The 22,207-nt window shown below is 40.3% G+C and overlaps 2 protein-coding genes across 14 annotated transcripts in view; one reads left to right on the top strand and one right to left on the bottom strand.

Moving 5' to 3' along the window:
* The window catches only part of FAM227B (family with sequence similarity 227 member B), a 236,853-nt gene that overhangs the window by 75,924 nt on the left and 138,722 nt on the right, over positions 1 to 22,207 (top strand). The gene's annotated exons all lie outside the window — the stretch shown is intronic.
* Positions 1 to 22,207, bottom strand: part of FGF7 (fibroblast growth factor 7) — a 47,702-nt gene that overhangs the window by 6,725 nt on the left and 18,770 nt on the right. For both annotated transcript variants that reach the window (XM_072148279.1, XM_072148280.1), the window contains exon 3: positions 187 to 293. In XM_072148279.1, the coding sequence (XP_072004380.1) occupies positions 187 to 293 (107 nt within the window). The remainder of the gene's footprint in view (positions 1 to 186; positions 294 to 22,207) is intronic.

Genomic DNA, 22,207 nt, shown 5'->3' with positions numbered 1-22,207 from the left:
AGAGTTAAAAATACTTTTGGCACAGAAAATGTGCCCTCAACACTCTTCCTGAGGATGTACTAAATGAAAAAGCTATCCAACACTTGATATAATTGACCAGAATAATTGTGTCTTTCAGGCAGATTTTTTTGAAATGCGTATGTACATATATATATATATACAGTATATGATAAATTTAAATATTACCTTTCCATACAGTTTCCCAGATTTGTTCATAGCTAGAAAATATTCACTGTGCACTCCTTTGATTGCCACTATTCCTCCGACTGTTACTGTTCTGATCTCCAGAATACCTACAAGATTCAAGAATGACCAGTTTTAATTTATATCATGATATAAACTCAACCATTACTAATATGCTTGCCATATTATCGATAATATTTTGCTAGTAACATACCGTGCCATAAGAATGTTTTCTATAGCAGTCTCCGTACAAATTTGTCCCAGAAAATTGTCAACCCTCCCTTCCCCCAACTAAATCCTAGTCACTTGTATGGAATCATTTTAAAGCGTTCATGTGCTTGGGGTATGTTCAAGCAAACCATATTAGTTGGACCAATCTGACAAGCATTTTGATTGTGGTGCCCACACGAGAATGCTGAAGCAAAACATTGGACCTCTTCCACAGTTACAGTATTTAGCCACCTACTGCAATTTTCACTCTGTTTCCAAAGCTGAAAGCAACATAGGGCAGGTGGTTTCTCAAAAATGAAATAAAAAATTAAAAAGTAGCTCTGGTCCATGCCTCCACTTTTAAAACAATTAAAGGAACATTTTAGTGTTTTTCCAATAATTACACTGGATGCCTGGTTTTATAGTATAAAATTGTTCCCACAGAACCTGTGATAAAATAGGTTTATATAATAGGTTTTGCTTCCCCTTCCCCAATGATCAACCATTGATGGCCTAGCCTTATAATAATTCCTGGAAAACCTCTTTAACTACACATACTGATAAAAAATACCTTTTTTATGAATATATTTGGATCATCTTTAGAATAGTGGGTATCCAAGTCAATATTCACAAAATTCTCACAAAAAGTGGCTGAAATATAGCAATGCCATAATTTTAAATGGGTTGTGCCAAGTATTATTGTTATCCCCTATCCAACTTCTTTCTCACTAATTGAATGAAGCAGCAGGTAGAACATGAATCCTGCCATTGCCTGGAATACTGTGGGGCTCATTTACTAAGGTTCACGCTGTGCGCTTTAGTCAAACTGTTCACGTTGTTCATGGCTAAAACGGCTTTCACAGGTATTTAAAGGGAACCTGTCAGCAGGAGACCAATTTTTAGCACTCCCCCAGTTCCCACAGAGCATAGTACATACACTGCCAAAGTGTTTTTGTATAAAAAATTGGTTTTACAGAAAAAAAGATATGTTATATTGTACCTTTCATTAGCATCTGCTGTGTGACTAGGCAGTTGCCCAATAGGAGGGGCTGGAAAGGAGCAGTTTCTCCCACCCTTGGGAAACATGTGACCTTTTCAAATATATGAATAACTCCCCACACTCAGGATTGGCTGTAGAGGAGCAGGGGGCGTCGCTAAACCAAGTGAGGGGTGTTTTCATATATTTGAAAAGGTCACATGGAGAAGTTGTTCCCCAAGGGTGGGGGGGGGGACTGCTCCTTTCCAGACCCTCTCATTTGGCAACTGCCTAGTCACACAGCAGATGCTAATGAAAGGTACAATATAACATATCTTTTTTTCTGTAAAACCAATTTTTAATACAAAAACACTTTGGCAGTGTATGTACTATGCTCTGTGGGGACTGGGGTAGTGCTAAAAATGGGTCTCCTGGTGACAGGTTCCCTTTAAGAAGTGTGTGCGCTGCGATTGTGGCGCACGCGATCCTTTTGTGGCGTAGCCTCTACACTAGCCTCCATGCAACACAAAATAGGGGGCGTGTCCTCAGACGGTCGGACTGAGCGCGGTAATTAACATTCAAATTGTGTCACACGTCCTATGTTAAAGATGCACCACAAAAAAGATGGTGAACTCTGTTGGACCTGAGCAAGGAACCGACTTCAGGCACACAATCTTAGTGAATAGCCGCACGCTGCATTATAGACGGACAATGCATTTTCTGTGAACTCGAGTGACCGGGTAAGTAAATGTGTGCCAGAGATAACCTGGGAGATTTAACATTACATATAGAAAAGAACTTTGAATGTTTTAGTCAAATGACCTCTAAGGTGGCACAGGGTTGGATATGATTCATTCTAGCCTGTCCTCTGCTGGTTTGAATAATGCCCCATAGGTCATTTACAATGTCATAAGCTACATTCAGTAGCTGGCCCTCAAAACTTGATATACCTGAAATTTGGACATTAATTGAGCCAGGACAGCACATGCTAGCATGACTCTTCTTCACCTTACATGTCATTTTAATGCAGTTCTCAAAAATCTAATATTGTGTTAGCTAAATCTCCTAGTACAGAGAAGCACATCATTGGTATCCTAACACTGTTTTTTTTCCTAAATAATAGACTTATTTTTTGTATCAGAAATGCTAGCCTTATGAGAAGATAATAAAAGTGATTTGTTAATTGCTGCTGTTATATTGGAAATAAATCACCATATTGTATAATTGTTTTTTCTTATTGTTAATATTTATAGCAGGAAGGGAAAAGACAATTCTTATTGCCTTGTAAGCAGTATCTTATTTTTGTGTTATTTTAGTTACCGGTATGTTAATTAGCTTTTGCTAACATAACTAAGGAATATCTATTGACTTGGCTTATTTCATAATCTAAATGCAGTAATAAGCTGTTTCCATTAACTAAATCACCCTATACTCCTTGCATACTTTTGCTGTTCATTCCCAGGAGCAGATGTAGGCATCCCTGATATGAAAATGTCTTGCCACTATATTCAACATGAACGACTGTGAGAAAGTGATTAACAAATGTCTACTAATATCACCTTAAAGGAAAAGCAGAAATCTTAGGATGTGTACATGATACAAAACAGACCACCGAATAGTGTGTTTTCAGTAAGATAATGAATCTGCTTGACCTTTCTGGGCATTAAAAGCAGATAGGATTTGCAGTGATTTACGCATGTAAAGATAAACAATTATTCCCTGACTGTGCAACACTTTAATCGTATTTTGTGTATATTGTTTATCATTTTGTAAAAATACGTTAATATATGCTTCTGTCTGGGACGTACTTGTTAGATCTCACAAAACCATCTAAATATATAGGCCAGTGCTTTATAAATTCACTCTATAAACAAAGTTGATTAAAGGACTAAACACATTTGCCAAAAAAGAGAGAATACATTTTTCCCAACATAAAAGAAAGATGAGAGATCATCCTACAAGTAAGCTCTTTTACTATTCAGCTATTATTTATTGAACATGGATTAAAATGATTTTTGTCTGATTTCTCTTAACCCCTTAAGGACGGAGGGTTTTTCGGCTCATTTCTCGCTCTCCAACTTCAAAAATCCATAACTTTTTCATTTTTCCGTGTACAGACCTGTGTGAGGGCTTATTTTGTGCGTAACAAATTTTACTTTCCCATAATGTTATTTATTTTAACATGCCGTGTACTGCGAAGCTGAAAAAAAATTCCAAATGTGGAAAAATTTAAAAAAAAACGCACGTGCGTCACGTTCTTGTGGGCTCAGTTTTTACGACTTTCACTCTTCGCTCCAAATAACACGCCTACTTTATTCTTTGGTTCGGTGCGATCGCGGTGATACCAAATTTATACAGGTTTTATTGTGTTTTAATACATTTTCAAAAATTAAACGAATGTGTACAAAAAAGAAAAAAAATTTTTTGCCATCTTCTGACGCTAATAACTTTTTCATACTTTGGTGCACGGAAATGTGTGAGGGGTAATTTTTTTTTTTTTCATTGCTACCATTTTGAGGTCTGTGCGACATTTTGATCATTTTTTATTTCATTTTTTATGTTATGTAAAAAGGTGTAAAAGTCGCATTTCGGACATTTGGGCGCCATTTCCCGCCTCGGAGGTCACCGCCGGCCGTAACCGTTTTTATATTTTGATAGATCGGGCATTTTGGGACGCGGCGATACCTAATATGTTTGTGATTTTTACTGTTTATTATGTTTTATATCAGTTCTAGGGAAAGGGGGGTGATTTGAATTTTTAATATTTTATGAATTTTTTTTATTTTTTAAACTTTTTTTTTTCTTTTTTTTTTCACTATCTTTTAGACCATCTAGGGTACATTAACCCTAGATGGTCAGATCGCTGCTACCATATACTGCAATACTTCTGTATTGCAATATATGGCATTTTTGCAGCACATTCATTACAATGAGCCACTGGCTCATTGTAACGAATCTGCAGCTGCCAGATAGCCTCGTGTCAAAAGAAGACACGAGGCTACCATGGCAACCGATCGCCGCCCCCCGATGACGTTCGGGGGCGTGGCGATCGGAAAAAAGATGGCGGGGCCCGCGCGCCGCCGTCTCTTAAATGCCGCCGGCGACTTTGCCGGCGCCAACGGGGGGGTTAATAGCCGCGGTCGGTTATTAGCGGTGGGGGTTTTATGCATTATGCAAAAACCCCCACCTTTGTATGAAGAGGACTCAGCCCGTGAGCACTCTTCATACATCCCTTATACCTCTGCGCCGTAGAGCTACGGCGCAGAGCGTTAAGGGGTTAAAGGGAACCTGTCACCACATTTGCACGTATACAGCCAGTGACAGGTTCCTATAGAGCCCTATTCACTTACTGACACCCTTCTTTTAGCTAAAATTTTTTTTGCTTACATCCGCATAAATCACCTTTTGTCTTATGTAACCTGGCATCAGAGGGGGGCGTGTCCTGCTCGGCTGGCCTCTCCCGTCTAATCTTCCCCATGCCTTATGACTCCTTACTGGTCACAGTTCATGTCATGTGACCAGAGTGACATCATCTCAGGTACTTTAGCCTCTTAATAATAGAGCGTAATATGTCTGTAGTTTAATATTAGCAGACAGTCCCTAAGTACAAGGAGTAAGAGCAGTGATTTGAAGAGGCACAGAACTGTTAGTCAGAATAATGGGGCGTGGTTCCCTGGCAGCCTGAGAGAGAGGAGTCACAAACAGCAGACATGAGTCACAAAAGCTAATTTGCATATCAGACAACAGTCTCTAATTAAGTTACAGTGCCACACTGATAGCTAATTTTAGGTGATATGGGGAAGACTTGTAACCCTTTGTCAGCAGGTATTGTTAGTCAAGGTGGTCCTCTTTAATGTTTTCTCTGCACAGTGTACAGAGTCAGAAGTACTGTACACAGTTACATACAATATGTAGTGGCTACGCACTGCTATTACAACCTAGCTGCTCATAAATGAGTCCAAGCAGCAATACCTCAGCATACAGCCACCTGCTTAGGCTATGTACACTATGCAGATCCAGTGCCAATGGCAGCTGTTTAGTTGAGGTGCCAGTTGTTGTACTAACATCTATTTTATAATAATAACCTATACTTTGGATAGGCCAATAAAAAGGATATAACTGCTAAGATAGTAGCCCACGGGACTACTTTGGGGACCAGGGTGTCAGGTGCTCATCCGACTCGTAGGCAGCACAAACTAGTCATGGATAATTGGACGGGGGCCAAAACACAGTGTTGCTTTTGAGATAAAGTATGCACAAATCCATCAGCATAACAGGCAATTGTAGCACTAACAATATAACTCAACAGCCTCAGGCTAGTAATGCCACTATAATATAATAGCAGACTAAAATATTTGAGAAACATTAATATTAACAATGTATTTGGTCATCAAATCCAAGCACACCAGTATGCAATTAAGAGTATTGTTTATTTTCAGGCAAGTTTCAAATGCGTGACATTTCGACTGTCACAGCAGCCTTTGTCAAAGACAATAGCCGATTATTAGGAAATGGGGAAAAGGTGGTTGTGGCCTAATTGCTAGAGAATGGTGCTACTGTACCTGTACTCACACTTGAATCCACAGCGGTATATTACATTGTCATTTTAGCTTATAGGAAATTATTTTCTTTCTGTTTTAATGTAATTTGTTGGCAAACCTAATGTGAATGCTAAGAAGGAGTTCAAGGAACACTTTTTTTTATTAAATGCTTCCTTCCTTCCTTTGAGCTAAAATAAGTTTTCAATCAGTTTTTCTATTTCATGTTCTCAGATTAATAAAAGTTATGTTTCCCAAAAAATCCCAAAAAAGTTTCTGCCAACTGAGGCCAGTGATTGGCTACAGCAGTCATGGGTTCACTGGCATTTTCAGTCTAGAAACATTAAAAAGGCAATTTGGTCAATGCTGATTCACATCAATCAAGTGCATATAAAACAACAACAAAAAGAATTAAGAAATAAATTTGCATCCATGTAAATATCTTGGAAATAAACCATTTTATATAAATAGAAATCTGAAACCTTGAAAAACTTTCCATGCAAGATTACATATGTAGATTACTGTCTGTATAATTTCAGCATGTCTTACAATGTTATATGAAAGTAACAATCAAAGGCTACATGCACACAACATTTGCCTTTCAATCCAGATCAGGGACAAGGGTTAGGCGATGGTAGGCGATCGCCTAGGGTGCTATTCTTGCCTCCCATCCTGGAGCACTGTTCCGGCCCCCATAGTGACCAGCAATATGTCTATCTTTAAGATATTGCCGGCGCCCTCTAAGACCCAGGGATAACACAGGACGGATTATGCTGTTCCAGGGAACATGGCTATATATAAGGGGGGCAGGATGGCTATATACTACATTGGGTCAGGCTGGCTATTTACTACATGGGGGCAGGATTGCTATAAACTACATGGGAGCAGCATGGCTATATGCTACAGGGGGCTGGCTATATATACTGCAGGGGATCAGGATGGCTGTATACTACATAGGGCTGGCTATGTACTACAGGGGACAGGATGTCTATATACTAAAGTGGGCAGGATGGCTGTATACTACAGGGGCCAGGATGGCTGTATACTACAGGGGGGCAGGCTGACTATATACTACATGGGCAGGATGGCTATATATTACATGAGAGCAGGATGGCTAAATACTATGTGGGGATGGCTATATACTACAAGGGAGCAGGCAGGTTAAATACTAAAGCGTGCAGGCTGGCTATATACTACATGGGTCTAGCTATATACTACAATGGGCAGGATGGCTATATACTATGTGGGGATGGCTATATACTACAAGGGAGCAGGCAGGTTAAATACTAAAGCGTGCAGGATGGCTATATACTACATGGGACTGGATATATACTACAGGGGGCAGGGTGGCTATATATTACAGGGTGTGGCAGAATGACTATATAATACAGGGGGGCAGGATGGCTATATACTACAGGGGTACAGGATGGTTATGTACTTCAGGGGGCAGGATGGCAATATACTACATAAGGATGGCTATATACTAAGGGGGGCAGGCTGGCTATATACTGGGGGGAGCATATACCGAGGGTGTGGGATACCTATATACTGAAGTGTGCTAGGGCTACTGGTTTAATGAGGGGCAAATTATCTGGTAGTATATATTATAGTATATTGATGGATCTATTATCTGTATATACCCTCTTCATACTCACTGGCTGTTTGCTTCACAATGGAGCAACCACCCGTTGCCATGACATCCTGGAGTCACACAAAGATCTGAGGCTATCGTGTCCGAGACTATCTATTACAATGTTCGATTTGCACATTGTAAAAGGTGATGTGCAAAATCCTCTGATAGGATCAATCAGACAACCTAGGGTTAAAGTACCTAAGGGGGTCTGAAAAATAGTAAAAATAAAAAAAGTTAAAAAAAATGATATTTAAAAAACCTAAAAGTTCAAATCACCCCCTTTCCCTAGAAGTCATATAAATATAAATAAACAGCAAAAATCACAAACACATTAGGTATCGCCGCGTCCGAAAATTCCCAATCTATCTAACCCTGTACCGGAAAATAGCGCCCAAAGTCGCTAATGGCACTTTTAGCCCATTTTGAAAAATATAAAAAATTCTATAAAAAGTGATCAAAAGGTCACACAGTCCTAAAAATGGTAGCATTGAAAACATCATCAAAAGTTGCAAAAATGACACCACCCACAGCTCTGTACACCAAAGTATGAAAAAGTTATTAGCACCAAAAGACGACAAAATGAAGAATTTTTTTTTGTACAGATTTTACATGGAATAATAAAAAAAAATATAGATATTTGAAGGTAGGGATTGAAAAATAAAGACTCAAAATCGAAAAAGAAAACACACCCATTATAAAATAATATCAAACAAATGGTGTAGTACATCCATACAAATAATAGTGGCTTAATAAACTAGAGCATCACATGGGGAGATGTACAGTCTATACAAAAGTGCTGCAAGACTTTGGATGGGGAGACACCACAGAAAGGGGAGATAAATTAGCAGCTAATCCATTTGTGGTGAGAAGAGCAGAAGATGCAATATCATGGGTTACAAAGTAGGTCATAAATGTACTGTAGTTGAACCCAAATAAGCATCACATAGCTGTGTTTGGTGTCATTTTTTGTGACTTTTGATGATTTTTTACATTTTTCATAATGGCAAAAAAATAACATCTTTGACTTTGGGCGCTACTTTTGTTACGGGGTTAAACTGCAGGAATAACCATTATTATATTTTGTTAGATTGGACACTTTGGGACACAACAATACTTAACATTTTTAAGATATCCCTAACAGTTCTAGGGAAAAGGGGGTGTCATGAATTTTATGTTCTCTTATTTAATTTTTTTTAAAAATTTTTATTTATTTATTTTTACTATTTTTAGAGCCCCTAGGGCAGTGGTGGTGAGCCTATGGCACTGGTGCCAGAGGCGGCACTCTGAGCCATTTCTGTGGGAACCCAGGCCATCACCCCAGAATGAAGTTCACCATATAGAACTCAAAGAATCTGCCTGGAGAACCTTACTACAATGATAGATGAATTTGCCCTCCTCCTGCGTTGGTGTCCTTGGGGGGGCTAAAGGATTGAAAGTTGTCATTGAACAAGGAGAAATACATTACTGCTTATATTGCTGCGCTGGCACTTTGCAATAAATAAGTGGCTTTTGGTTGAAGTTTGGGCACTCGGGCTCTAAAAGGTTCGCCATCACTGCCCTAGGGTACTTTAGCATTAGGTTATCTGATTGATCCTACCTTATACTGCCACACTACAGTAGTGCAGTATATTGGTATTTTCCACATCTATTACAATGTGTAAATCGCACATTGTAACACATGGTGTGAAACGAGACTGCCTTGGGTCTGTGTATGACCCGAGGCTGTCATAGAAACACATTTTTGCTCCCCGATGACATCAGTGGGAGTGACAATCTAAGCCAACATAGCGACACCCACACGCTGATGGCTTTTTAATGCCGCTGGCAAAGTGTTAACACCTATGATCAGTGCTATCTCCGGTGGGTGTATGCAGCACACGCTCACCAGCTATGGAAAGGGCTCAGGTTAAATTAATCAACCTAATTATCACATGGCCATAATTTAACCTTTGTGTTTCCTGAAAAAGGTTTTATACATTTGAATACTTCTGCCTTTACAATATTGTCTATCATGAGGTTTATCTATACATTCATCAAAGAATTATTATTTTACATTGCTAATGTATGTATCATGCAGTCATAGATGCAGGACGTAATCAGGACTGGGGATTCTTTAATGATTAGTGCTTATGTAATTGTATTATAGCATTTTCTACTAGTCTATTTTAGCATGTCTTAACATTATGGCTATAGACATGCATAGACCTTACATTGTGCTGGCTATTCATAACATATAGTAAACAGCCGGTTACCTGGTTATGTATACGTACAGCATAGGTTCTTTCAGTTTGATCTTAAAAGGGTATTCCCACGAAGACAAGTTTCTTATGTGTACTCAGGATAACAAAATAACACATTCTCTAATTAACTGTTATCAACAAAAATGCAGCACAATTTCAGGATTTCTGTGTGAGATCGGGGAGCTGATATTTCTGTCTGTCTCTACGCTGTGTGGCTGTAGCCACGCCCCCTTCATGGAGCTCAGAGACACTCAATGATTACTTCCTGCCAGCAGATCATGAGCAGAGAGAGAGGCTGCAAACTGCAAGCTACAAGGAGTTAAGTGATACGGGGAACCGGGGAAGCAGGCAAATATCTGTTACTTGTAGCAGAGCTGTTATTGTAAAAGTATGTCAGCCTATGTGTAATAGGCATCATGCCTCTCTGATCTGTCTCATCTCTTTCTATGTGTCAGTGTGTTAGTACAATGTCAGTAGCCAGATGAAAGTGTATATACACATGTACCCTGATAATGTAACCATATTGTCACCCCACAGAACTAGATGGATAATACAGTAATGTGTCTGCTTATAGAGGCCACGCCCACACCCTGGGATTTTACATTGAGCAGCCGAGGGCTTGATAGGAGCTAAAACAGCAATAAAACTGAGTAAAATTGTAAAGTAAGGGGTTAATATGATCTTTATTGTGTTAACATCACTAGAGGATTGAAATGTTAGAATTTAGAATAGAGCTGGTTCTTGAATGCAAGGACGGGGGGCCACTGCAGGGAGCAGAGAACATTTCGGCTCCACAGCGTCAAACAAGATGTCTGCCGAACCTAAAGTCAGAATATTCAGGGTCGGAAACCGGGGGCAACTGAAATTGTGTACACCAGAACCTATAGAGACAAGTTGGAATTATATCTGTGAAATGCTGTATTTTTAGAGCATGTGTTATTTTGTTATCCTAAGTATACTTTGTGGGAATATCCCTTTAATGTCAGGAGACTCAAAGTGAACCTGTCACCAGGAGACCTCGATTTTAGCCCTCCACACTTCCCCATAGAGCATTGCATGTACACTGCTAAACATCTTTTATCTCAAGAATCGCCTTTACAGAGAAAAAGGTAACTTATATTTTACCTTTGAAAGACCTGTGCAGTGTGACTACTCCAGTCGCCAAATGGGCGGGGTTGAAGAGGAGTATATTCCCCCCCACCCTCGGGAAACATCTCTTCAGTGTTTCATTTTCAAATCAATATTACCGCCCCTCATACGCCATTCGTCTTCATTTGAACGCCCCCTCGCTACTGTTGCCCGCTTGCCGCAACTCTCGCTGACCGCGTCTGGCATTCTCGCGCCTGCGCGGTCAGCATCGCTTGTGCTGTGCGCACAGACATGCGCAGATGAAGCAGTGCCCGCCGCAAGGTCCCCGAATTCATCTGCGCATGCGCCACACTACGCTGACAACTCACCCTATGTAGTGTGGCGCATGCGCAGATGAATTCGGGGACCTTCGGGCCGGCACTGCTTCATCTGCGCATGTCTGTGCGCACAGCACAAGCGATGCTGACCGCGCAGGCGCAAGAATGCCAGACGTGGTCAGCGAGAGTTGCGGCAAGCAGGCGGGACATGAGTAGGTGACGTCAACTGTAGGGCCGAGCAAGGGGGCGTTCAAATGAAGACGTAGGGCGGATGAGGGGCGGTAATATTGATTCGAAAATGAGACACTGAGGAGACGTTTCCCGAGGGTGGGGGGAAATATACTCCTCTTCAACCCCGCCCATTTGGCGACTGGAGTAGTCACACTGCACAGGTCTTTCAAAGGTAAAATATAAGTTACCTTTTTCTCTGTAAAGCCGATTCTTGCGATAAAAGATGTTTAGCAGTGTACATGCAATGCTCTATGTGGAAGTGTGGAGGGCTAAAATCGAGGTCTCCTGGTGACAGGTTCACTTTAAATAGCTTGTGTGAAAGAAATGCGAAAATATGGCTCTGGTGTAACTGTACTTTGTGGTGGCCAGAATATTCCTGCACCATGATGTACAGTTACATACATACAATTCCATAGACTCAGGAACCCATGTGATTGCTGTAGGAGCCCTGCAGTAACTGACAACCGAGCATCTGCTGCTTAACCCTTTAGACATGTGAACCCTCCCTCTCCCATTAAGTCTCTGACATCTGATACTTTGTCAGCAGTTCAGGGCCTAATAATCCACTTACGTTAATGTGTTAATAATACGTTTAAAAATATGAAAAGGTGCACATTTTAGAAGATTGCCATGCATTTTTTTAAATGGATAACGTTAGCTAAACATTAAAATTGTACAATTTTTTTATCATCAAAATTATACCCACCGCTATAATAATGGTACACATGTAATTGGGCACATTTGGGAATGGTGTATAAAACACCACATTATCATACTGTTCAACTTCCAGTGGCCGCCACAGTAACTACAGTAGCAGAAAATAGCAGTACAGAAATTAATGCCACCACATAACCACCAAAAACCACAGTACTGTACAAAATAACTCCTGAACAGCACGAAACAAAAACTACAAATCCACCCAAGTACGACTCTATGGATGTCAGACATAGTTGCAAGTTATATGTATGTAAGAGATAATTGTTTATAAAAATGATGGTAGTTTCACATTCATTTCTTAAGCATTCATAGTTAAAACTAAAATGGTCACAGAATTTTCAAGAAATCACCATTTTCATTGGCTCCTCTCATACTCTGTCTGATGATGAGTTTCACTCTGCAATCTTTGCTGTATTCCCATGCTTGCTTAGGTGTCAGATTTCATGGAAGTTAATTCGCCACCCTCTGCAAATCACACACATGAATCGAGGAGGCAAAAACTGCTAAAAATGTGATATACAGACCATTTAAAAGTCAAAAAGCTTCATATACACATATTGGGGCACATTTACTAAGGGTCGTGCGCCAGTTTTCTGGTGGACTTAGCATGTTCTCTTAGATTCTAACTGCTTGCGCGGGTATTTAAGAAGTGTCTGCACCACAATTGTGTCTGACATGACCCTTTTGTGGCGCAGCTGCACTCGGCATCATGCAACACAAATTAGGGGGCAGTTGGTGCTCAGTTGGACCATGCGCCAGATTTATCATGCAAAGTCCGACAGAATTGTATTGCAATCCCTATGTTAAAGGTACATCAGAAAAATTGTACTTCAAGAGATAGTGTATGGTTCCAGAAAAAGTAGAATAAAACCACTATATTATTAGGGCCACTTTAAAACATCACAATGCCATGGCAGGTTTTATTCTATTTTTTCTGGAACCATACATTGCTGGACTATCTCTATTTTTTGAAGTACATGGACTGACCCCAATATGTTTGTCCATGCAGTGGAGCAAACATGGACATATAATACCGCAGGTGAGCTGTTTTTTCTACTTTTTTCTATTTTTTTGCAGAAAAAAGTTGGTGCACTCTGTCCGGCAGTGCAGGGTGCACCAGACTCATGAACAGCGTGCACCAGAAATCCTGAATCTGACGCCCCACCCCCCACGCCCTGCACTATACACAGGCATACTGCATTTAGTACAGTTTGCACTAATCTAAGTAAATGTGTCCCATTGGGCGACTGATGCTTGTTGGAAGAATAGGTACATGTTAACTTTTACTTACAGTTGAGTTATGTGAATCATTGAATGGTCTCACACATGCAAATATATATTTATGTATATTTCATATGCAGAAGTCTAACTAACTCGCAACAAGCTGCACTGGTAACACACGTTGCAGATTCTGGTGTACTATTCATTTTTTTCATCAATGTAACCACATTTCATAGAAAATTTGTTATTTATCAACCCCTGCATGTTTTGCCAACAATTCAGAATTTTCAGAGTGAAGGGGGTCAACTTGGCATTTTCCAGGTAGACAGGACAATGGTGATGTATATATGATGTAATTTATTAAAGTTGGATTTATATGCAATGTGACAAACCCCAGTTCAGATGCATATTAAGTCAGGGATCCCTGGTACAGTACACTATATATAAGTTGCTTGGGAAGGCATTTACTCCACAATAATTTTTTTTGTGCACCTTAAAAATACTTGTTGCTCATAATAGGACCGCTTATTGGCTCTCTGATTTCTACTTCTGCTTAAGGTTTGAGCAGCTATCATTCTCTGGGAAATGTGCAATAGAACACTGACAGTTAAATTAATACTAATTAATTTTTTTTATTAATTAAATTTGTGTATTGTGTTTTAAAGGTTAAAAAAGATAATGTGGCACATTTACTTAGAAAGACAGAAACTTCACTAAAAGTTCTCTTTCCGTGCATAATGATCGGTGTGACACATTCATTAAGAATGTGCACCAGAAAACATGAATCTGTCGCTTCCTCGCACTAGCCCGACAGAGTTCACCAACTTTCACGTGGTTCACCTACGTCATCAGTGGTCCAGTGGGTCCACTATCCCTGGAGCCAGACAGGTCTATTTTTCAAAACCAGCATGTGTCAACTTATCTGGTTATAACTTTAGAAGGCTTTAACTTACCCAAGTGTTTTTGAGTTTGTTTTTCCGTTACATTTTGTACTTCAACTTAGTGGGAAATTTTGGTTGATATATTTAACATTTACCGTATATATACTCGAGTATAAGCCAACCCGAGTATAAGCCGAGACCCCTAATTTCAAAAATGTGAATTTGGTAAACATTTTGAAAATGTTTGCTATTTTTACATTTCAAAATGTTCTGTTTTTCAAACTGATAGTCTTACTACCCAAATTAGTTACTAACATTTACCATATCTTAGCTTTGTGTTGGCATCATTTTAGAAGTGTCCTTTTGTTTTATTACGACGCTAGAAAGATCAAAAATCGAACAGCATTATCTCAAACTTTCAAGAAAATTTTAGAATCAACTATTTTAGGGAAACACCCCCCCCCCCCCCTGGTTCTATTAACTTCACAACCTCAAACTATTCAAAACAGCAGGTAGGAAGCTTGTTAACCCTTTATGTATTTTATAGAAATTCCAACAAAATGAAGGCTTGATTTGGAATTGACTAATATTTATCATTAATGCATTCATTTAGCCGCAAAATTTACCTACATTAACTGAATATTATGACGTCATAATACCTGCTACGGACCGCACGGGGAAAAAGTGCCGATTCCGGGGCATCGATGGATAGAGTAGGACCTGCCAGGGGGGCATCGGAAGGTGAATACACTTTTTGTTTTTTTCCTGCAGGCATTATATTGGGGACAGTGGCTGCAAGCTATAACTTGGGGAGGCAAGGCTGCAGCCCATATACTGGGTGGGCAGGGTTGCAGGCTATGTACTGGGTGGCCAGGGCTTCAGGCTATATAGTGGGGGGCAGGGGCTGCAGGCTATAAAGTGGGGGGAAGGGGCTAGTGCCTATATACTGGAGGGGGCAGGAGCTGCAGGCTATATACTGGGGGGCAGGGGCTGGCAGGCTATATACTACTGGGGCTGGCAGGCTATAGGTCAATAGGTTTTCGCATTTTTTGTGTTAAAATAAGGGGTCTCGGCTTATACTCAGGTTGGCTTATACTCGAGTATATATACGGTATGTACCCAAATAAATTATTACCATATTCTGACTCCAATAACTTTTCATATGGAGTACGGAGTTGGTTAAGGTGTCATTTTTTCTGGGACGAACTGACATTTTCATTGCTACCATTTTGGGGACTGTGGAACCTTTAGATCACTTTTTATTTTTTTTTATGCTTTGCGAAACGGCATGGGGTCATGGGGTTCACCGTCGGGATAACTGTTTTTTATATCTGTATACGTTGGACATTTTGGGACGCGGTGCTACCTAGCGTGTTTTTTTTTTTTTTTTACTTTTTTCCACCTTTTTTTTTACTTTTTTTCAATTTCACTTTACTATCCTATGAACTAGTGATCATGTGATCACTAGTTCATACTAATACACTGCAATAATCATGTATTGCAGTGCATTAGAAGTACAGCCTTCATACGGTCCCTGGCTGCCTGGCTAAGAAGATGGCACCCCGCGTTCGCATTGCGGGGTCCCGGGAGGAGAGGGAGGAAGTCCCCTCCGTCTGAAGGTACATCGATCATGCGGTCAATGCTGTGCAGAATCGATGAACAGGTAAACAGCCTGATCGGAATGGAGTTCTGCTCCAGACTGTTAGAGCAGGGTCCCGACTGTCATATGACAGCCGGGCACTGCTCCACCCTGCACGGTGGGCCGGTGCAGAACTTAGGTTAGGCCGATGGAGAAACCCGTCAGCCTAGCCTAAGGCCCCTTAGTGACCCACGTAGAAACCCATATAGGTGGTCACTAAGGGGTTAATACATAAAACTTTGTATTGCATCTCAAGAGAAATGGAGACATTTTCCACTGATATCAGACCTCTCCTGTTTGCTAAACTCATTTTACTGCTGAGATCCTTATTCAGTGAAGAGTTTGCAGATACAGAGACAAAAAAAATTGCAAGAACACTATACTACCCTCCCTGGTATATGTACTGCTGAGATTATTTTACTTTTCTTGCTATTATTTTAAACAAATTCACAGATATTCTATGTCTGCCTTTAATGAATCAATCGCAAGAATCCTGCCTACTGATAAATCATCATCTTATTGTTGTTTGCTGCAGTGTGCGTGTGTGTTTCTTACTCAGCTCCTCCTCACACTCCTACTTTCATAGATATATGGGGGCGCATTTATCATAACACTGGCGCTGGATATTCAGTTGCTCTTTAACCCCATCATGAACAGGCGGTCCATTGTGAAGGAGTGTATGGAGAGGACAGAGCACTTTCCATTTGTGGCTGGTGTCAGCTGTATTACATCTATTTCGGCAGGTAACTTGTTAGGTGTCGCAGTCAAACATGAGTCGGCACATGGGCTCTGTTATATTTAAATACCGCTCCACTTACCCCTTGTGACATCATTAGAGGGCCCTGATTGGTGCAATGAACGCTACTTGCCTATTTAGAAGCTCCCGTATCTGTCATTAGACTGTATATATTACAGTCTGCAGAGACAGACCATAAAATATGAGGTGTATACATACAATATACTGCAATGCAGTTGTATTGTAGTATATTGTATAAATGATCAGACATGACCTAGGGTATCATAGCTGACATTGAGAAAAAAAAAAATTTATAAAAAATAAATAAAAAATTCAAACAAGGTACTTAAAAAGTACTTAAAAAGGTAGTAGGCAGGTCTTTGTAATACATGGCAGACATGTCCTTTTTTTTAATAAAACTTTTATCGGCCCAGAAATTAATAAAAATCTTGTATTATATATATTCTACTTGAGAGGATACTAAAGCATAATTCAGTCAACAGCCTGTCAACTCTCTTCATACATCTTACATGTACGTCATAATGCTTTAAGGGGTAAAAGGTATTAAAACATATCTAAACTATATAAATTTGGTATTCTCGTGACTGGATTGACCCAAAGAGTAAAGGAGAGTTGTCATCTTGACTGTACATGGAAAGATCAACAAATAAAGCCCATGGAATATGGCGCAACTGTGGGCTTTTATTGCAACCAATTTGACATTTTTTTCAGCTTGCCAGTTTGTGGCACAGAAAATTAGATGGTGCTACTAAAAAGAACAATTTGTCTTGTAGATAATAAGCCCTTATATACCTTTGTACATGTAAAAATTGAAACAATATGACTGGAAGGACCAGAGGGAAAAACATAATTACAAAACCCCAAAAAAATCCAAATCCCAAAGGGGTTAAGCAACACAGTATGACCCCAAGTCAGTTAAAGTTTAGGCATATTAGTCTGTTCAGGAAGATATGTACAGGCAGTCCCCGGGTTACGTACAAGATAGGTTCCATAGGTTTGTTCTTAAGTTGAATTTGTATGTAAGTCGAAACTGTATATTTTATAATTGTAGATCCAGACAAATTTTTTTATTTTTGACCCTTTGACAATTGGAGTTTCAAAATTTTTTGCTGTAATGGGATCAATGATTATCAATATAGCTTCATAACAGACACCTTAGAGCTGATCATTACAGCCTGGGACTAAAGTAATAGCATCCAAAGAGCTTCAACAGAGCTCACAGTGGACAGATGGGTCCGTCTGTAACTAGGGGTCGTCTCTAAGTCGGGTGTCCTTAAGTAGGGGACCGTCTGTATTTATTTTTTAGTTGAATAAATGAAATCAAGTTTAAAAAACAAAAAAACAAAGAGAAAAACACATTCAAAAACAGTAGTTAGCCTCTTGCAGCACCATGATGTTTCCCAATGCTGGCACCAATCGTAAGTGTTAACCATTTAAAGTCTATATGAGACTCCCAGGCATGTCATTCAGCAAATTTAATAAATTCAAATAATCTAAAACCAGAATACCTCCAGTCAATTAACATATTTGTAATAGTATCCACGGCACCATTGGCACATATAATGCAGTAGTTTATCCCTAAATACACAGCAGAGGGTCCGGTTTGAACATTCATACTCTGTCCCTATAAAATAAATTACCTACACAACTGCAGATCCCACGCCGGCATCTCTTCTCACAATGCAGCAAGTGAAACCTAGGTAATACCCTGGCTTTATTGCATATGTGCCATACATACAGCGCTTGCACAGTGAAACCGTGGTGTAATACAGCGGCTTCACTGTCCAGAAAAGGGATGAGGTGAGTATAAATGTTCATTTTTTTCACGCACATACATAAACATTCTAAACATTTGGGACATTAAACCATCAGCCCATAATGCCCTGTGGATCCTGTGTGATCCTGACTTTTTTTTAAACAGTATGGCAATCTAAAGTCATGTGACCTTCTCTCTTTTATTTGTTAAAATATAATAATCTTGTTAATCATATTTATAAGGTTTTTGCTTATTCCTGTTGTCATAGCTGTCTTGGTCATAATGGTGGTTCTAAATTCCAGGCTTAAAATTCTCCCTGCTGGCGCTTAGTCGCCCATATCGGCTAATAGTCTCTGGATTCTTAGTAGATCTAGATGGAATCTCCACCAGGTCAGACCTGTTTAGACCTGGTCTGTCCTGGCAGAGAATTCTGCAATAGGCTCTGCCGGTTTTCCAGCAGAGATTATAATAAATGTGGCAGGCCAGGGTCTTCACACCCTGCCCTTCCACTACTTGCCCTGCACTCCAGTAGCCCTCAAAGTGGCATGCAGGGTAGAAAATCACCGGAACTCGTGGGGATGGGGAGATTTTCATTTCCTTTCCGCCAGGAAACTGGGTTAGAAGGCATAATAAATCTCCCCCAGTGATACTCTGCCTTTACTACATTTCAGTCACTGACGAAAACTGATAGCCTTGTCATTGTTCTTAAACATTGCTTGAAATGTTTTATGTTCTCTTCAAACACTGAAGTTAAGCAAGTTTAACTGAAACCAACTATTTTCTAAATGACTAGATCCAGTATAGATCTGTTAAACTGTTCCCTTAAAATGTAAATTGCATATAATTGAATGATTTTGTAGTATAACTACACACAAGTGACTTCAAAGAGACTGCTCCAATTCAAGTGCAGAAAAAGAAATAAATGAGGAAACAGTGTTAAGAGATTTTTTTCAGAAGTTCTACTTCCAGTTCATGTAATTAAATTCTTAATATGCTTTAACTCCTTGTAGTTAATAAAAAAATTGCTATTACATATGTTCTAAAGGTAATGTTCATGCATATACGGTAGGTGTAGACGGGGTAAAGTTAGGAGCTATTCACGAATTGCATTTACAGAGCTCAGATTACAGAGTATTTTAAAGGAAACCTACCACTTGAAGTGGCAGGTTTCCGATGGCAATACCGAGCACCAGCTCACGGTGAGCTGGTGCCGGAGCTTATTTTAGTTAGTGTTTTAAACCGCGGTATCGCGGTTTAAAACACTTTTTAAACTTTATAGCCGGCGCAGGCAGGTACGCGCTCGGCGCTTACCGTGCACGCGGCTACATAGGAAGTGAATGAGAGCCGCGCGCACGGTAAGCGCCGAGCGCGTACCTGCCTGCGGCGGCTATAAAGTTTAAAAAGTGTTTTAAACCGCGATACCGCGGTTTAAAACACTAACTAAAATAAGCTCCGGCACCAGCTCACCCTGAGCTGGTGCTCGGTATTGCCATCGGAAACATGCCACTTCAAGTGGTAGGTTTCCTTTAAGACCAAAATCAGGAGTGTACAAGAAGAAGTGAAGGATAATATTTACCATTATGTATTGAGAAAACACTTCTGGATTTGGGTTCAAAATACTGGATAAATTTGCAATTCTTAAATAATACCTACAGTACAACTTACTGTATACAAAACTTGCTCTGAATGTATCTTGTTAAGAAAATTCTTTTCTACTTCTGGTTAGTTGTATTATACCGTAAGCCTGGAAACCTGCCATTGGCTGTCAGATCTTATATAGCCAGTTTCCAGGTTACATACAAGTTAGGTTCTGTAGGTTTTTCCTCAAGTTGAGTTTGTATGTAAGTTGAAACAGGTATATTTGTTGATTGTAGCTCCAAACCATTGTTTCTTTACTTTTCATAGGAACAAGGTTTAAGATCAAAGCTTTACTGTAGACACATTGGATAACTCTTAACAGTTGATCATTGTAGCCAATCACCAAATTACAGAAAATTAGCAGCATCCATTGACCTTCCCCAGAGGTCACAGGGGGTAGAGAGGTCCCTCTGTAACTAGGGGTCTGCCTGCGATGTGGAGGACCCCACAATCCAATAGAGGCCAGTTTCTCAACTTGTGTAAAATGTAAAATATGAGATCAGATAAGACCAAGGTTGTAGTTGGTCAGATATCTAAAAGCTAAACCAAGCAAATAAATGTTTCTGAAATCTCTTTAAGACTGCTTTTTTGTGAAAGATCCCTTTTCCAATAGGATCAGCCAGATGGACTTTTCAATGAATTTTAACCTGGCAGACTGGGTTCAGCCAGTGTTGGGCAATTAATTTACGCACAACATACAGTAGTCCACGGTCAGCAGGTTCTCCACATTTCTGTGAGGTATTGTTAATGTACTGTGGGAACTAGCTTGGTAGAAGCGGTAAAATTAGTCCAGAATCGCAGTCAGAGACAGTGACACAAGTGCTTTGGCTATAAACAGGGCTTTGCCTGGCTTTAATAGCAGAAAAAATACAAAATAAAACAAAGCCTTAACTTCAGGCTAAAATAAACACCTGTTCGGCTGAACTCTAACTAACACAGAGTCTTCCCTGACTACTCGGGTGGCGTACTACCAGCCACCTGAAACAAAACAAAACGTGGGTTTTACCTCACGTGATACACACAGTCCGTATTAGGCTCGCAGGCCTCAGTGCAGGAGAATAGAGACAGGTTCTGCCTCTCCACATGTTTTTTCCCCTTGTGAAGCACAGAGTGCAATCCTTTTAAAGCTCTAGTTGGAGCTGAGCTCCAACACCTGGGTTTCCTGAAGCAACCAGGAAAACCAGTGCTGGACAGGAAGGGAATGACCAGCCCCACTACCAGCCTGCCAGTCATTCCAAAAATCCAGGCCCGAAAATAGGATTTACCAGATCCTTTAGCAAGCTATGTCTTGCTAAGGACATCAAGTCTTCCTGGATCTTCTACATCTCACTCAGCTTTCCCTGGGTGAGATGTACACCTCCTGTCCCCTAGAAGACATATGAGAGAAATCTAGGGGAAATATAGCGATTTCCCTCCACCTTACCAGTCACTATCTCACATACCCTCCCCCTTTGTTCGAACCTGTCGGGGCGGACACACTTAGCCACCAAGCAATGTGTTCTGGACAGAGCATCTGCATTTCCCTGCAGTTTGCCTGACCTGTGCTCAACTGAAAACCTAAAGTTTTGTAAAGTGAGAAACCATCTTGTGACCCTTGCATTTCTCTCTTTAGCCTGGCTCATCCACGTAAGAGGGGAATGATCTGTCACCAACCTGAAGTGTCGACCCAATAAGTAATACCGCAGGGATTCCAAGGCCCATTTGATTGCCAAACACTCACGTTCAACAATGCTATAACTTCTCTCTGCCGGTGTAAGCTTCCTGCTTAGATACGTTACCGGGTGTTCTTCTCCCCTAACCTCCTGTGAAAGGACTGCACCTAACCCTACATCAGAGGCGTCCGTTTGCACGACAAACATTTTTTTAAAGTCAGGAGTTATTAGGACTGGCTGTCTACAAAGGGCAGATTTTAATTCCTGAAATGATCTTTCAGCCTCTGGGTTCCACTTGACCATGACCGACTTACTCCCCCTGGTAAGGTCGGTTAAGGGTGCTGCAATACTTGCAAAGTTTAGTATGAATCTGCGGTAATAACCCAGAATTCCCAGAAAAGCTCTTACCTGTTTTTTGTTTAAGGGTCGGGGCCAGTTTTGGATAGCCTCTACTTTATTTACTTGGGGTTTTATCACACCTCTACCAATGACATAGCCCAAGTAACGTGCCTCCTCAAGACCCAGAGCA

The sequence above is a fragment of the Engystomops pustulosus genome, chromosome 4 (assembly GCF_040894005.1).
Source record: "Engystomops pustulosus chromosome 4, aEngPut4.maternal, whole genome shotgun sequence".
Taxonomy (NCBI): Eukaryota; Metazoa; Chordata; class Amphibia; order Anura; family Leptodactylidae; genus Engystomops; species Engystomops pustulosus.
The sequence above is the reverse complement of the archived record's forward strand: the minus strand, read 5'-3'. Positions and strand labels throughout refer to the sequence as shown.